The following is a 17,752-nucleotide window of genomic DNA, read 5'->3' on the forward strand; positions in this document are numbered from 1 at the left end:
CAAAAGGGCCAACAAGTGCTAAGCATCTCTGGGAACTCCTTCAAGATTGTTGGAAGACCATTTCCATTGACTACCTCTTGAAGCTCATCAAGAGAATGCCAAGAGTGTGCAAAGCAGTCATCAAAGCAAAAGGTGGCTACTTTGAAGAACCTAGAATATAAGACATATTTTCGGTTGTTTCACACTTTTTTGTTAAGTATATAATTCCACATGTGTTAATTCATAGTTTTGATGCCTTCAGTGTGAATGTACAATTTTCATAGTCATGAAAATACAGAAAAATCTTTAAATGAGAAGGTGTGTCCAAACTTTTGGTCTGTACTGTATATATATTTTTTATGGCTATATAGTGCTGCCGATAGTGTGTGGGTCCAGGTCCTGAGACCCCTAAAAACATTGAAGTGCTCTGAAGTGTGCAGATCTTACATGAACTTCACACACTGAGAAGTTGCAGGCTCCATAGTAAATCTATGCACCACATCAGAAATGTATGACCGAAAAGATGTATATTATGTTCAGATGTCAAAGCATAATAAACAGAAGGCTTGAAAGGGGATAACAAAAATAATAATAATAAAAATATACTAGATCTCATGTGGTCATGTGGGGAGTGACACGTGTCAATGATGTGCGTTGCATCCCCAGATAGCGGTAGGTATAATGCACATAATTTAAGTCAACAATGTGCGTCGCAGCCCACGAGATTGTGTGAGCCATAGTCAGCCCTGAAAGATCTGGATTAAAGACCAATCCTAAATATCAATCTGAAGACTAATCAGAAGACCCATCTGAAAATTGATCTCAAGACTGCTTTGAAGACCAATCTCAAGTCTAATCTCATGACCGAACTGAAGATTTATTTGAAAACTGATCTGAAAATTGATCTCAAGACTGATCTGAAGACTGATCTCAAGACTGATCTGAAGGCCAATCTCAAGACTGATCTGAAGACCAATCTAAAGACTGATCTGAAAGCCAATCTCAAGACTGATCTGACCATTGATCTGAAGACTGATCTGAAGACCAATCTCAAGACTGATCTGAAGGCCAATCTCAAGACTGATCTGAAGGCCAATCTCGAGATTGATCTGACCATTGATCTGAAGACTGCTTTGAAGACCAATCTCAAGTCTAATCTCATGACCGAACTGAAGATTTATTTGAAGACCAATCTGAAAATTGATCTGAAGACAGATCTGAAGACTGATCTCAAGACTGATCTGAAGGCCAATCTCAGGACTGATCTGAAGGCCAATCTCAAGACTGATCTGAAGGCCAATCTCAAGACTGATCTGACCATTGATCTGAAGACTGATATGAAGACCAATTTGAAGATTGATTGCCAGACCAATCTGGAAACTAATCTCAAGGCTGTACACAAGACTGATCTAAAGATTAATCTCAAGTCCTGATCTCAGGACTAAACTGATGACCGATCTGAAGACAGATATTAAGACAGATCTGAATACTTATCTCAAGGCTGATCTGCAGACTGATCTCAAAACTGATCTGCAGACTGATCTCAAGATCGATTTGAAAACCATTCTTAAGACTGATCTCAAGACCGATCTGAATACTGATTTAAAGACCAATCTGAAGACTGATCCAAAGAATGATTTGAAGACTGATCTGAAGACTGATCTGAAGACTGATCTCAAGATTGATTTCCAGACCAATCTCAAGGCTGTACTCCAGACTTGAGTTTGATCTTCAAATCAGTCTTGAGATTAGTCTTATATCAAGATCAAACTGAAAACTTTTTGAATACCGATCTGAAGACTGATCTCAAGACCGCTTTGAAGACAATTCTGAAGACTGATCTCAAGACTGATCTGAAAGCTAATCTGAAGACTGATCTGAAGATCGATCTGAACATTGATATTAAGACTCATCTGAAGAATGATCTCAAGTCTGACCTAAATAAAGATCTCAACACTGATTTGAAGACTGATCTGAAGGCCGATCCCAAGATTGATCTCAGGACCGATTTGAAGATAGATTTCAAGATTGATCTGAACACTGATCTCAAAACTGATGCAAAGTGAGTGGGGGACCTAGTGGGGAGTTGTGGAGGTAGGACATATGTGGGGTGAGCAAGGCCAGGTAAATATAATGTTATTATTAATATTTCTTAATCTCTTCCCAACCCTCAAAAGAATCTAGGAAAAATAGCATCCAACTGGCCACAACTTTCCTGGATTTTTGCTAATTGATTCCCAAAAATGTAATATTTTGGCAAATTTTAATTTTTTTTGGAGGTTCATAATGAATTTTGAATGGTTACAAATCAGCTCTACTTATTAGTTTGCAAAAAAAAATTCTGAATTTTTATGGCTTACACATCTTCAGAGTATAAGCAAATGTATAAAGTGAAAGCCATGATCTCATCAATACAATGAAGGAAATTGGACATTTCAAGACTGAGTTTCCAGAATAAATGAGAACACGAAGGTGAAATAACTGACAAGGAGCGAATATTCGTGGGTTTCTGAGATTACAATAAATACATTTCATCCTATCCTTACTGCAACACTGCATGGGGGGAAGAGGTGAATAAATCCTTCTCCAATTAAATATCACATTTCAATCTGTCAGCCATCAGATCTCAAAGAAAAAAAAATTAGAATTTCATATTTGTATAATAGATGTCGGCTGTCAGAACAAAGTGACAAAAATTGATTTTTTTTTTTCCATATAAATTGAATTTCTGGAAAATAAAATATAGAATTTGTAAGGAATATTCCAGATATTAAGCTATTCTTGTCCGTGTTAAAACCACATAGTCATCGCTATCATGAAGCGCACGGTAAATTCCAGAGATAGAACCACGTATAATCGGATTCTTCACGTCGCCTGATTTCCACATCTGGTCATGAGCAAATCTGGTCAGGAAAAAAGGACACCTGGCTCTTCCCAAACATCTTCATAGAAATGTCTCCGGGGTTCTTCCTTCAATGAAATCGTCATACCAAAGAAATGGAAATGAGAAGCCAAGGAGGGAACATTGTCTGAGCCGATTATGGAAACCACCATGAGAAAATAATCAATGTTTCAGCTTTTGGGCTTTTTGTTGTTTTGTTTTTTTCTTTCCACCTCTGGCTTCAATTGTTTATTGATAAAAGTAAGAAGGGAAAAAAAGAAAGAAAGAGAGGAATCAGGTGTTCAAGACAGTTCTCAGGTTCTGACGAGCACCTGCTATTTTTACAAATGTGGCACAGAGGAGCAGAAAATGAGGTTTCTTTCCATACAAAAAAAAAGTGTCCAGATTTTGGCCCGGCTGCACGACTGTCATCATTACACACTGGTACAGTTTGGGATTTCTTTTGTGCTTTCACTGTTTGCAATTGTAGAGATGGGACCTTAAAAAAAAAAAGAGAAATAAAGATTAGAAAGGAAAGAACAACAATATTGTCAAAAATCAAATCTATCTAGAAATAAAGAGAGAAGGAAAGAGAGAAAGAAAGAGAGAAAGAAAGAAAGAAAGAAAGAAAGAAAGAAAGAAAGAAACAAAGAAAGAAAGAAAGAGAGAAAGAAAAATAGAAAGAAAAAAAAATAAGGAAAAAGAAGCAAGGAAGGAAAGAAGGAAGGAGGGAAGGAAGCAAAATGGAAAAAAAAAGAGAAAGAAAGAAATTTAAGGAAAGAACAACAATATTGTCAAAAATCAAATCTCTCTCACATCTGTCTTCTGTATAGCCCTAAATTTAACATCTTTGAAGCTCATTGGGTACAGTTGAAGAAAGAAAGAAAGAAAGAGAGAAAGAAAGAGAGAAAGAAAGAAATAAAGAAAGAAAGATTGAAATACAGTAAGTAGAGAAAGAAAAGAAAGGAAAGAAGGAAGGAGAGAATGAAGCAAAATGGAAGAAAGAAAGAGAAAGAAAGGAAGATGGAAGGAAGGAAAATAATCAAGGAAGGAAAAAAGGAAAGAGGGAGGGAAGGAAGATGAAAAAAAGAGAAAGAAAGAAAATAAGGAAAATGACGCAAGGAAGGAAAGAAGAAAGGAGAGAAGGAAGCAAAATTGAACAAAGAAAGAAGGAAAGAAAGAATAATATTATTGTCAAAATCAAATCTAACAGTCAATCTATCTCACTTCTGTCTTCTGGAAAGGAAGGAAGGAAGGAAGGAAGGAAGGAAGGAAGGAAGGAAGGAAGGAAGGAAGAAAAAAAGGATCAAAGGAATTAGGGAGGGAAGGAAAATGGAAAAAAGAAAGAGAAAGAAAGATTGAAATATGGAAAAGAAGGAAGGAAAAAGAAGCAAGGAAAGAAAAGGAAGAAAGGAAGGAGGGAGGGAAAAGTAAAAAAGAGAAAGAGAGAAACAAACAAAGAAAGAGAAAGAAAGAATGGAAAGAAGGAAAAATAAGTAAGTAAGGAAAAGGAGAGAAAAAGAAAGAAAAAAAGAGACAGATACATCAGTGATACATAGATAACAGATAGATAATAGATAGATAATAGATAGATGATAGATAGATAATAGATAGATGATAGATAATAGATAGATAATAGATAGATGATAGATAATAGATAGATGATAGATAATAGATAGATAATAGATAGATAATAGATAGATGATAGATGGATAATAGATAGATGATAGATAGACAATAGATAGATAATAGATGATAGATAGATGATAGATAATAGATAGATGATAGATAATAGATAGATGATAGATAGATAATAGATAGATAGATGATAGATAGATAATAGATAGACAATAGATAGATGATAGATAGATAATAGATAGATATATAGATAGATAATAGATAGATAATAGATAGATGATAGATAGATAATAGATAATAGATGATAAGTAAAATATTGTATATACCCATTAATACACATAATATCAGATAATTCAGCGCTCTCTCCTGATTGGCTGCTCGGCTGCACATTAATAAAGCACTTTGCAGCGTTTTGCTCGATAGACCCAGAAGTCTCATTATTGTGTAACACTAAATTGCTCCGGATTCTCTGATGCGACCATCGCTCTGTAAATGCTTTTCTAATCAAATTTGCCTTCGCCTTGAACCCTAACACTCTGCAAGCAATGGAAACACATTACCATGATGACAAAGTAATAATGGATGTGACATGTCTATCATAACAGAGGTCACAAACAGCGAGAAGGCGGCTCCCGGCCCGGCCAAGTCATGTGGAACCCATTCATTACTCCACTGCCGTGACCGTCCTGGAAGCCGCCTGATACTTGATTAATTGACTAGATTCCCTCTGCTGAGCGCTCACTTTGCATCAAGGGAAGATTCATCTGCACAGAAATTACCAATGACTCGGGCGTCCAGCTCCTTGTCCGTCAGCTCCTCCTCCGTGAAGTTGCTGAGTGATATTTTGGGCGCATTGTCGTTTTGGCTGACGGACCCGATCATTTCCTGTTCTTTGTCGTGTTGAACCTGAGCATAAATATTAATCCATGGGATTTTCCTGTTAATAAAAGATTTTGCATTTTCAAAATGTTGTTAAATTGTGCAGAAATCCTCTTTTTTATGAAATGTGCATAATTTAATTTTAAAACAATTTTATGTAAAAAAGAAAATAAAGTTCAAAATTACATTAGACAAAACTTGGCCAAACCTGCGAAATTGATGGCCTAATGTGTAGAAGGGGAAAATCTTGATGAACCCTAATATTAATGGTGGACCATAGGCAGCTGCCAAGTGTACGGTCAAAAGCTATAGTAAGAGAATAGCCAGGGGTTGCCCATAAGCCATAGGCCGGGTCTTTAAATACAGGGTTAGGGTAGGACACTGAGTCGTTGTTATTTGCTCTGAATAGATAAAAACCCAACTATGACACTTTGTATATTAGTGTCACGGGTGTGTCAGAGGTGACAGACAGTCACCCTACTGTGGTTTGCAATGCAGACAGCTGCCTAGATAGGAGGCTGTGCTTAGGACCCAGCGACCACCTCCCTTTAGTCTAGGTGTATATATACCTGGTCTCTCTAGGTGGGCGTCACCGGTTATACTCATTTCTACTTGGAACTTGGCTGAAGCAGCATCACGTCCTCTCTGGAGTATTAAGGCCGTGTGCCCTGTTGGAGTTTCTTCTAAAGCTGAGTTGTTGTTCCCCTGTGTTGTCTTCCCCTTTTGTCTTTAGAGTGCTAGCGGAGGTTGACTAGTGCTCATCTCCTTCCCCCCCGCTATAGCCTTATGCCAGGGATAGTAGGGCGAGGCACATGATCGGTGACAGCTGCGGAGGCTGTATAGGGACGTTAGGGGGAGACAGGGTGATGCTAGTCCAGATTAGGAGGTCACCTCTTCCCCCTTTCCCTAATGTCTGGGCTCTCTTTCCCACTCTGTGTTGCACTTATACCTGGCGTGACAATTAGATGCAGTAAACCCTAAACTGTTACATCGTTGCTCTATATTTTGGATCTTCTTAGTGTCTGGTAACTAGTGTTGAGCCACCCCCGTAGTGTTCGGGTTCGGTTCGGTTCGTCGAACACCGGGATGTTCGAGGAACTGTTCGTCGAACTGTTCATCGAACACCTTAGAACACCGTCGAACACCGTTAAAACCAATGGCAGGCAAACAAAAACATATAGAAACACATAGAAAACACCTTCAAAGGTGTCCAAAAGCTGACAAACTGCTCAGAAGACGCTCTCTTTAAAAAAGCCGGCCGGCAATTCAGCAGCGGCATACACCGGTACCCGACAATTTAGACAAGAAGGAATAGAGCCTCACACATAGATTAGATAGATAGAAACATGTCAGTCACACATATAAGAAGCACAGTGACAGTGTTGCTTACTGTACTTATCATTTAGTGTAAAGGATTTATTTAAAAAAATAATAGTGTTTTCATGCACCATCTCTTTAAAAAAAGCCGGCCGGCAATTCAGCAGCGGTACCCGACAATTTATAACAGAAAGAATAGAGCATCACACATAGATAGATATAAACATGCCAATCACATATATAATAAGTACAGTGATAGTGTTGGTTACTGTACTTGTCATTTAGTGTAAAGGATTTATAAAAAAAAATAATAGTGTTTTCATGCACCGTCTCTTTAAAAAAGCCGGCCGGCAATTCAGCATCTGTACCCGACAATTTAGAACAGGAAGAATAGAGAATCACACATAGATTAGATAGATAGAAACATGTCAGTCACATATATATGAAGTACAGTGATAGTGTTGATTACTGTACTTGTCATTTAGTGTTAAAATAAAGGATTTATTAAAAAAAAAATTGGCGTGGGGTTCCCCGTAATTTTTGTCCCTAGCGGAGGTTAAGCAGACGGCTGGGGCAGATGTTTGAAGCCTGGGAAGGGGGTAATACCCACGGAGCTTCCCAGGCTACTAATATCAGCCCCCAGCTGAATACCTAGCCTTTACTAGCTATTAAAATGGGGGACCCCCCCAAAAAAATGACGTGGGGTCCCCCCTATTTTAATAGCTAGCAAAGGCTAGGCAGACAGCTGGGGGCTGATATTAATAGCCCAGGAAGGGTACCATGAATATTGGCCCCCTCCCAGGCTAGAAACACCAGCCGTCAGCCGCCCCAGAAATGGCGCATCCATAGGATGCGCCAATTCTGGCACTTAGCCTCGCTCTTCCCACTGCCCTGTAGCGGTAGCAGGGGGTAATAGGGCTGGAGTTGATGTCAGCTTATATTGCCAGCTGACATCAAGCCCAGGTTAGTAATGGAGAGGCGTCTATAAGACAACCCCATTACTAACCCCATAGTCAAAGTTAAAAAAAAAAACACCCAGAATAAAGTCCTTTAATTGAAATAAAGACACAATTCTTTATTGTTCTAAATTAAACCATACTTACGATCACGCCCATTCCAGCTGAAGCCAACGATCTCCTGCAATAAAAGAAAAATAATAAAGCAACCTCATCCTTACCTTTCCATGGTTCCCACAACAGCTTCAGCTCTGCTACATCGAGATGACAGGCTGGATCGCAGCCGAAAGCTGCCATCCAGCCTGTCAACCCGCAGACACTGAGAAGCGCAGGCATGCTTGTGCTCCTCAGTGTCTGGCTGTGACGGCATAAAGATGAGCCGAGGTCATGTCCAATGAACTCGGCTCACCTCATGCACGTCACTGACAGCGTGGGAGAATTCTCACGCTGAAGCGCTTCAGCGTGAGAATTTTCCCACGCTGTCAGTGACGTGCATGAGGCTGATATTTAAATTTGGCGCACAAATCGGTGATTGGTCGCGGGCAGCGTCCGCGACCAATCAGCACGGTAGTGTTTAACTTTGGCGGCAAGATCAGTGATTGGTCGCGCGCCAAGACCGCGACCAATCACCGATTTGGGCGCCACATTTAAATATCGGCCGCGACCAATCAGCACAGCATTGTTTAAATGTGGATCCAAGATCGGTGATTGGTCGCGGCCGATATTTAAATTTGGCGCACAAATCTGTGATTGGTCGCGGGCAGCGTCCGCGACCAATCAGCACAGTAGTGTTTAACTTTGGCGGCAAGATCAGTGATTGGTCGCGGTCAAGACATGAGCGGGCGCTAGGAGCAGAAGTATCCCGACCCGCAGCGCCGCTCCCCGGTCCTCCCTTCACACCCTAGCCGCTGATGTCCCCACAGTATCCGCATGGTGTTACAAAGGTCCGGACATTTGTGTTAAAAATCGCTGACTGGTCGCGGGCGCTGTCCGCGACCAATCACCGATTTGGGCGCCAAATTTAAATATCAGCCGTGACCAATCACCGATTTGGGCGCCAAATTTAAATATCCTCCGCGACCAATCACCCATCTTGGCTCCACATTTAAACACCGCTGTACTGATTGGTCGCGGACGCTATTTAAATGTGGCGCCAAAATCGGTGATTGGTCGCGCCCAGCGTCGGCGACCAATCAGCACAGCGGTGTTTAAATGTGGAGCCAAGATTGGTGATTGGTTGCGGCTGATATTTAAATTTGGCGCCCAAATCGGTGATTGGTCGCGGGCAGCGCCCGCGACCAATCAGCGATTTTTAACACAAATGTCCGGATCTTTGTAACACCATGCGGATACTGTGGGGACATCAGCGGCTAGGGTGTCAAGGGAGGACCGGGGAGCGACGCTGCGGGTTGGGATACTTCTGCTGCGAGCAGTCGCTCATCTCCCGGCTTCTCGCAACGGAAGTATCCGACCAGGCAGCGGCGCTCCCCGGTCCTCACCAATACGATTAGCTGATTGGTCGCGCTCTCAGCACGCGACCAATCAGTGATCTTGGCGCTAAAGTTAAACACCGCTCTGCTGATTGGTCGCGGACCCTGCCCGCGACCAATCACCGATTTGGGCGCCACATTTAAATAGCGGCCGCGACCAATCAGCGAGCTTGGCGCCAAATTTAAACAACGCTCTGCTGATTTGTCGCGGACGCCAGACGCGTCCAATCAGTGAGATTGGCGCCAAATTTAAACAACGGACTCCAGCCGCGACCAATCAGCGAGATTGGCGCCAAATTTAAACCCCGCTCTGCTAATTGTTCGCGGATGCCGGCAGCGACTAATCAGCATTATTGGCGCCAAATTTAAACACCGCTCTGCTGATTGATCGCGGTCGCCATCCGCGACCAATCAGTAGTATTGGCGCCAAATTTAAACCCTGCTCGGCTGATTGGTCGCGGCCGGCAACCGTGACCAATCAGCAGTATTGGCGCCAAATTTAAACCCCGCTCTGCTGATTGGTCACAGTTGCCTTCCGCGACCAATCAGCTATTTTGACGCCAAATTTAAACACCGCTCTGCTGATTGGTCGCGGCCGGCGATTGCGACCAATCAGCATTATTGGCGCCAAATTTAAACCCCGCTCTGCTGATTGGTCGTGACCGCCGGCCGCGACTAATCAACATTGTTGCCGCCAAATTTAAACACCGCTCTGCTGAATGGTCGAGGTCGTGACCAATCACCATTATTGGCGCCAAATTTAAACACCGCTTTGCTGATTGGTCGCGACCACAACCTATCAGCATTATTGGCGCAAAATTTAAGCCCCGCTCTGCTGATTAGTTGCGACCGCCGGCCGTGACTAATCAACATTGTTGCCGCCAAATTTAAACACCGCTCTGCTGAATGGTCGAGGTCGTGACCAATCACCATTATTGGCGCCAAATTTAAACACCGCTTTGCTGATTGGTCGCGACCACAACCTATCAGCATTATTGGCGCAAAATTTAAACCCCGCTCTGCTGATTAGTCGCGACCGCCGGCCGTGACCAATCAGTGATATAGTCGCCAAATTTCAACACCGCTTTGCTGATTGGTCGCGGTTGCTGGCCGCGACCAGTCAGCGATTTTGGCGCCAAATTTAAACACCGCTCTGCTGATTGCGCCGGGTCTGCCGCATACATATTCTAGAATACCCGATGCGTTAGAATCGGGCCACCATCTAGTTTCATGAAATAATTTTAAAAAAAATTGACGTGGGGCTTCGCACTATATTTGTGTCCAGTCAGGTACAGCAGGCAGGAACGGGCTGCCCCCAACCACCAGCTGCCTATTTGTACCTGGCCGGACACAACAATATAGGGAAGCCCTTTTTTTCTTAATTATTTCATGAATTTCATGAAATAATTTAAAAAAAAAATACGTGGGGCTTCGCCCTATTTTTGTGTCCAGCCAGGTACAACTAGGCAGCTGGGGGCTGGAATCTGCAGCGCAGGGAGGCCCAAGCTTTCTGGGTCCCCCCAGCTGCAAATTGCAGTCCGCAGCCGCCCCGGAAAATGGCGCGTTCATAGAAGCGCCATCTTCTGGCGCTGTACCCAACTCATCCAGGGCCCTGGTGCGGTGGCTCACTGGGTAATAAAGGGGTTAGGGCCAGCTTGGCATTATCAGCTGGCCCTAAGCCCGAAATTCATGGGGTCACGCCAATATTAGACATGACCACTATGAATTTCTAGTAAAGTATTTAAAAAAAACACAACACCCAGAATAAAGTCCTTTAATTGAAATAAACACACAATTCTTTATTGTTCTAAATTAAACCATACTTACCATCACGCCCATTCCAGCTGAAGCCAACGATCTCCTGCAATAAAAGAAAAATAATAAAGCAACCTCATCCTTACCTTTCCATGGTTCCCACGACAGCTTCAGCTCTGCTACATCGAGATGACAGGCTGGACCGCAGCAGAACGCTGCCATCCAGCCTGTCATCCCGCAGACACTGAGAAGCACAGGCATGCTTGCGCTCCTCAGTGTCTCGCTGTGACGGCATCCAGATGAGCCGAGGTCATGTCCAATGAACTCAGCTCACCTCATGTACGTCACTGACAGCGTGGAAGAATTCTCCTGCACTCAGCGCTTCAGCGTGAGAATTCTCCCACGCTGTCAGTGACGTACATGAGGTCAGCTGAGTTCAATGGACATGAATGAGCTCACCTCATGCACGTCACTGACAGCGTGGGAAAATTCTCCTGCACTCAGCGCTTCAGCGTGAGAATTTTCCCACGCTGTCAGTGACGTGCATGAGGTGAGCTCATTCATGTCCAATGAACTCGGCTCACCTCATGCACGTCACTGACAGCGTGGGAAAATTCTCACGCTGAAGCGCTGAGTGCAGGAGAATTCTCCCACGCTGTCAGTGACGTGCATGAGGTGAGCCGAGTTCATTGTCGGCTCATCTTTATGCCGTCACAGCGAGACACTGAGGAGCGCAAGCATGCCTGCGCTTCTCAGTGTCTGCGGGTTGACAGGCTGGATGGCAGCGTTCTGCTGCGGTCCAGCCTGTCATCTCAATGTAGCAGAACTGAAGCTGTCCTGGGAACCATGGAAAGGTAAGGATGAGGTTGCTTTATTATTTTTCTTTTATTGCAGGAGATCGTTGGCTTCAGCTGGAATGGGCGTGGTGGTAAGTATGGTTTAATTTAGAACAATAAAGAATTGTGTGTTTATTTCAATTAAAGGACTTTATTCTGGGTGTTTGTGTTTTCTTTTAACTTTGACTATGGGGTTAGTAATGGTGGTGTCTTATAGACGCCTCTCCATTACTAACCTGGGCTTGATGTCAGCTGGCATTATAAGCTGACATCAACCCCAGCCCTATTACCCCACTGCCACCGCTACAGGGCAGCGTGGAAGAGCGAGGCTAAGTGCCAGAATTGGCGCATCCTATGGATGCGCCATTTCTGGGGCGGCTGACGGCAGGTGTTTCTAGCCTGGGAGGGGGCCAATATTCATGGCACCCTTCCTGGGCTATTAATATCAGCCCCCGGCTGTCTGCCTAGCCTTTGCTAGCTATTAAAATAGGGGGGACCCCACGTCATTTTTTGGGGGGGGGTCCCCCATTTTAATAGCTAGTAAAGGCTAGGTATTCAGCTGGGGGCTGATATTAGTAGCCTGGGGAGCTCCGTGGGTATTACCCCCTTCCCAGGCTTCAAACATCTGCCCCAGCCGTCTGCTTAACCTCCGCTAGAGACTAAAATTACGGGGACCCCCACGCCAATTTTTTTTTAAATAAATCCTTTATTTTAACACTAAATGACAAGTACAGTAATCAACACTATCACTGTACTTCTTATATATGTGACTGACATGTTTCTATCTATCTAATCTATGTGTGATGCTCTATTCCTTCTATTATAAATTGTCGGGTACCGCTGCTGAATTGCCGGCCGGCTTTTTTAAAGAGACGGTGCATGAAAACACTATTATTTTTTTTTATAAATCCTTTACACTAAATGACAAGTACAGTAAGCAACACTGTCACTGTACTTCATATATATGTGGCTGACATGTTTCTATCTATCTAATCTATGTGTGAAGCTCTATTCTTTCGGTTCTAAATTGTCGGGTACCGGTGTATGCCGCTGCTGAATTGCCGGCTTTTCATGTTTCACTGTTGGCACTGTTCCCATCGATTTGGGCAATCACTGTAATGCCACAACCACCATGGCTGTGGCATTACAGTGAGTGGCAGACAATCCCTGCATGATTGGTGCTCTAAATAGCGCCAGACATGCAGGACACGCTTTTGGTGCACGAACAGTTATCGAACATAACCTCGAACAGCCAAATTTTTTGCAAATCGTTCGGGTTCGTCGAACAACTCGAACACCGCCCAAAACAGCTCGAATTTGAGATTGGCGAACAGTTCTAGTCGAACACCGCTCATCTCTACTGGTAACTACATAATGCTCTATGCACTCCCTTATCACGGCACTTAGTCTCACCAACACAGAAAGAGATAAGCTGCAGCTGCATCCCCCTCCTCCGCGTCCAAACTGTCCTTTACTTACTGTTTTAAAATAGAAGTATATTTTGGGTATTGTGGAGGTTTCTGAACTTTTACTGAGCATTTGGGAGGCGAGGACATGTAGGAGAATATTCACACTGGCCATTAAACAGACAAAACCTAAGATAGAAACAAAATGAACATATACACTGATATAAGTAAGTAGAAAGCAATAGTGCATATAAATAACATAGGGGACTTTGTAAGCAAAGTTTTTGATAAAAAAAAAGCATAAAAGCCATCTCACCAGCGTCAAGGTGCACCCAGTTGGGACGTTCCTAACCTTAAGTATTAAAACTTTAACAAGCGTCAAAAATGACCTCAATGTGAATAAGGGCCAAGCAGGACCGGGGCCCAACTATGGACACCCAGCAATGGGAAGCTATATAAAGTAATGCCCAGCTCAAAGAAAGTCTCCATTTCTGACACATGATAATTCTTTAACACTAGATGTTAGGACCGTCCCGACGGGGTCACCTTGGCTTTTACACTTTATTTTATCAAAACCAGTGTTTCCCAAGTCCCCTATGTTATTTATATGCACTATTGAATTTTACTTACTTATAGCAGGGTATATGTTCATTTTGTTTCTATCTAGGTTTTATGATACCACTGATGGACACATCTGTTCCCCAAGAAAAAAAAAAAAATTCCATACTGGTAAGAGTTCAACTTTTCCATAGTCTCTGTTCTAATTAATACTGCTGTCCACATTCGGCTTATAGCTGGGGTTGTTGAAATAAGTTTCTATTTTATGTGATCTTTTTTGTGTGTGTGTTTTAGATCTGAAGTCAACAACAGTGGTATTAAATTAAGACACGAGGGACTATAGATGGAGCTAGATAAAGAACTTTAAAGGCTTAACTTGTAAGGTCGGAGGAAAAAGATAAAACTCTATCACATTCAACCTATTATTTTCATGCCAGGTTGATCCTGAGAAAGCAAAAACAAATCCTCTGTAAAGTGGCTGCCAATTTATGTTCATGTAGAGGGACGAAATTCCGTCTCAAACCCAGATAGGACAATCACAATAAATTCCTCAAGCCATCATCCATATCACCGAATTGTAATATACATAACTGGATACAATGTATCTAATTCTAAGAGAACATCCAAAATGCTTCTTCAATTAAAGAGATTATTTTTGTGGGAAAAAAACATTGATGGTCCAGGTGTGAGAAGTGGGAGTCTGAGTCACTGGACCTCCACTAATCAGCAGAATACAGAGGCTTTAGCATTTGCTTCAAGGAAGTGGAGGTGAGATGCAGTACCAGGCACGGCTGGAGTACAAAGCACAACTGTAGTGCGACCTACAGCTGCAGCATCATGTACAGCTGCAGTACCAGACACGACTACAGCACTAGGCACAGCTGCAGTACCATGTAAAGAGAAATAATTTTGCCCGGAGTAACATGCCACTTACTTTTGCTATGGGCAGGACCCATAGTTATCACACAATAAATAAGGATAGACCTTTAATAAATATAACCTCTTTAATTGAACAATGATGCATCAACACATTCAGTTTCTATAGTGTAAATATGGTAATACTCATATTACATTACATAAAATAACTATTTCAAGCCCTCCACAAAATATGAGACTCAATCCCTTCACAACCAGATGATATTCCATTTTTTTTACTCCCCTTACAAGCCGTACAAGAGCTTCCTTTTTAGTTGTAAAATGAGTTGCCGTTTTCAATGTCGCCGTTTTCTGAGACCCTATATGGAGACTTTTTGGGGTAAATATGATATTTTGATCACTTTTTGTTGCTTTTTTTTTGGGGGGGGGAGTACTGTTGCCAAAAAATGGCAGTTGTAATGTTTTGATCTTTTTTTTTGTCTTTCAATGTACGGTTTAAAAGATTTTAGATTTTGAAACTGTTCCATACAGTCAATACATTCATATGCCCCTAAACATGATTAATTATGTTATTTGGTCACAAAATAGATAAAGGGATTCTCCACTTTGGGCAATCCTTACAAGGGTGCCTTTACAATAAGCTGGTCATAAAGTGACCCCCAACAATCAGCTTTAGTCTTTTGGGAAACCCAGCAGCAAGTTCAAGTTTCCTGTTCCTGCAGCACCCCCAAAGGGGAGTTGAAGAATTACACAATTCCTATTTAAATTAATGGGTTTTCTGTAAAATAAAGAACAGAACAGATCCTCCAGAGAGAGAGAGATGCTCTTTGTAAGTGCTCATTATTTAAATTATTTTAATTAATATTTAAAAATATGTATTCTAAACTGTTCTAGCCGTTTAGAGGGACGTGAAATAATGTCCTGTATTAGGCAAAATGTTAAGAACCTAAATTTAAAAAAAATAAAACAATTAAAGCGCAGCCCCAAAAAAGTAAGTAAACAGTTGAATCAACGAAATGTATCTCGGCAGAGAAGTCGAGCACACTGACCCATTACAAAAAAAGTTTACTTGCATTTTATTACATTGTTTATTGCATTTACATACAGTATGTGTAACACTTTTTCATCCTGTACGCTGCCACACACAGTGCGAAATAAAGTCCAGTCTGCATCATTGTCCATGAACACTTCCAAGATGAACGCTTGTAATCTGTCCATTGTCTGGTCAGTTTGTGAGAAAAGATGCACTAACAAGAGAAAGGAGCCAAACCGCTTTGTTGTGTGCCAGTGTATATGTATACTCCGAAAATCTGATAGAATTTCATTGATTAAGCTGCATACCGACTTTTGGCCCGGTCTATGAATATGGTATATATTAACTGATATACAGGAGTAGTTATAACATTCGATTTCTTACCTTTTAAATTTGTAGATTAAAAAAACAGCCAACCCCACAAAGACAACAGAAAGAAGCATTAACATGGCGGAGCTGCTGTGACTGGCGCTGTTATCCACCAAGGGCGCTAGGAGAGAAGCACAAACATGGCGAGTTCATGGTGGACCTTCAACGTGTACAACTCCAATGTATAATGTACTGAGGGGTTCCAACGATTCTTTGGGGGCAGGGTCAGCTCCTCATGGGAGGGGCATAATGGAATTATGTCTCATTAAAAAAATTCTTTGGGGGCAGGGTCAGCTCCTCGTGGGAGGGGCCGAACGGAATTATGTCTCATTTTTTTAAAAAATGTAGCAAATAAAATACTAAAGAAATATTTCTTTAAGTTATGCAATCATTATATCAAAATCAAAAAACATTTTCTTTATAAGAATGTACCAGTGTCACAAATGGTACATGATAGATGAGGTCTTTTTACGAATTTTGCACTGGGGCCCATGAGCTTTAAGTTACACCTCTGTATATACACAAAGTTTAAAGGTAACATGCTGCTCTACTACTGTGTTTTATCATCTCACCAAGTGAAGGTACATGGCTATGATCAATAAAAAAAGAGCCTCACTGATCCTGAAAATGGATAGGCTTCATTGCATCCCCTTCACAGTTTTTTTATATAGCCTATCTATTACAGCAAACCTCTATTTAAAGTGTCCTGGAGATTTCTAAGGCACCATACCATATATATCCAAAGAGAGATTGCACCTTCTGTAAACTGTTATGGTCAAATTAGGTTTTCGGTGGTGCTCAGCTACAATGAAAGACAAATTTTTGTGAAGAAAATGAAAAATTGCGGCACTCACCTTTACTTTAAAATCAGTCCTTTATTCCTTGGTACAGGACATGTTGGCGGCGGGCAGGGAGTGCGGGATATGTTGGCGGCGAGCAGGGGGTGCATCTTTCCCCGCAATCTCTGCCCACCGCCAACATGTCCCATACCAAGGAATAAAGGACTGATTTTAAAGTAAAGGTGAGCGCCGCAATTTTTCATTTTCTTCACAAAAAATTTTATATTTAAAGAGGTTGTCCACTACTTTTACATTGATGGCCTATCCTTAGGATAGGTCATCAATGTCTGATCGATCGGGGTCCAACACCCGGCACCCCAGCCGATCAACTGTTATCGGTGGCCACCAGCCAGAAATACTCACTTGCGGATCTGCTCTGTCTTCTGGTAGTGGCCAAAGCTTGTTACTGCACATCCGCCTCCTATTCAAATCAATAGGAGGTGGATGTATAGTACCCTGTGGCGGCTGCTCAGAAGACGGCCAGCTCCAATAGTGAGTACTTCTAGCTGGTGGCCGCCGGCAGCTGATCGGCAGGGGTGCCGGGTGTCGGACCCCGACCAATCAGACATTGATGACCTATCCTAAAGATAGGTCATCAATCAAAAAGTAGTAGACAACCTCTTTAACTAAATGGGGGCGGACGCATTTTCCTGCACAGCCGGTCGTGCATGAAACATTGCTGCAGTTCCTTCATTCTAAGGATTGATCGCGGTCTTTGACAAAGGGGTCAAAAAGATCACAAAAAAATACTTGTCATTGGTGACATTTACTAAAAGTTTTATTATTCCCATCATTAAAGAAGAATACATGATAACTTCTGAAAAGGTGGGGGTCCGAATGCGGAGACACCCACTGATCTTCAGAATGGTGCTATGAAATGTATACGTATGTGCACCACTGCTCCATTCATTCATTCTCTATGGGAATAGCAAGGTGACAA

At 42.2% G+C, this 17,752-nt stretch overlaps 1 protein-coding gene across 1 annotated transcript in view; it reads right to left on the reverse strand.

The window, feature by feature from the left end:
- Positions 1 to 279: 279 nt before the first annotated feature.
- Positions 280 to 17,752, reverse strand: part of SORCS3 (sortilin related VPS10 domain containing receptor 3) — a 921,810-nt gene continuing 904,337 nt past the window's right edge. The window contains exons 25-27 of the mRNA XM_073684759.1: positions 15,989 to 16,094; positions 5,278 to 5,435; positions 280 to 3,359 (exon numbers count right to left, since the gene is read on the reverse strand). Coding sequence (XP_073540860.1) covers positions 3,295 to 3,359; positions 5,278 to 5,435; positions 15,989 to 16,094 — 329 coding nt within the window. The 3' untranslated portion in view covers positions 280 to 3,294. The remainder of the gene's footprint in view (positions 3,360 to 5,277; positions 5,436 to 15,988; positions 16,095 to 17,752) is intronic.

The sequence above is a fragment of the Phyllobates terribilis genome, unplaced genomic scaffold, assembly GCF_046119375.1.
Source record: "Phyllobates terribilis strain yellow unplaced genomic scaffold, ASM4611937v1 Scaffold_5__5_contigs__length_657084704, whole genome shotgun sequence".
NCBI classification, from domain to species: domain Eukaryota; kingdom Metazoa; phylum Chordata; class Amphibia; order Anura; family Dendrobatidae; genus Phyllobates; species Phyllobates terribilis.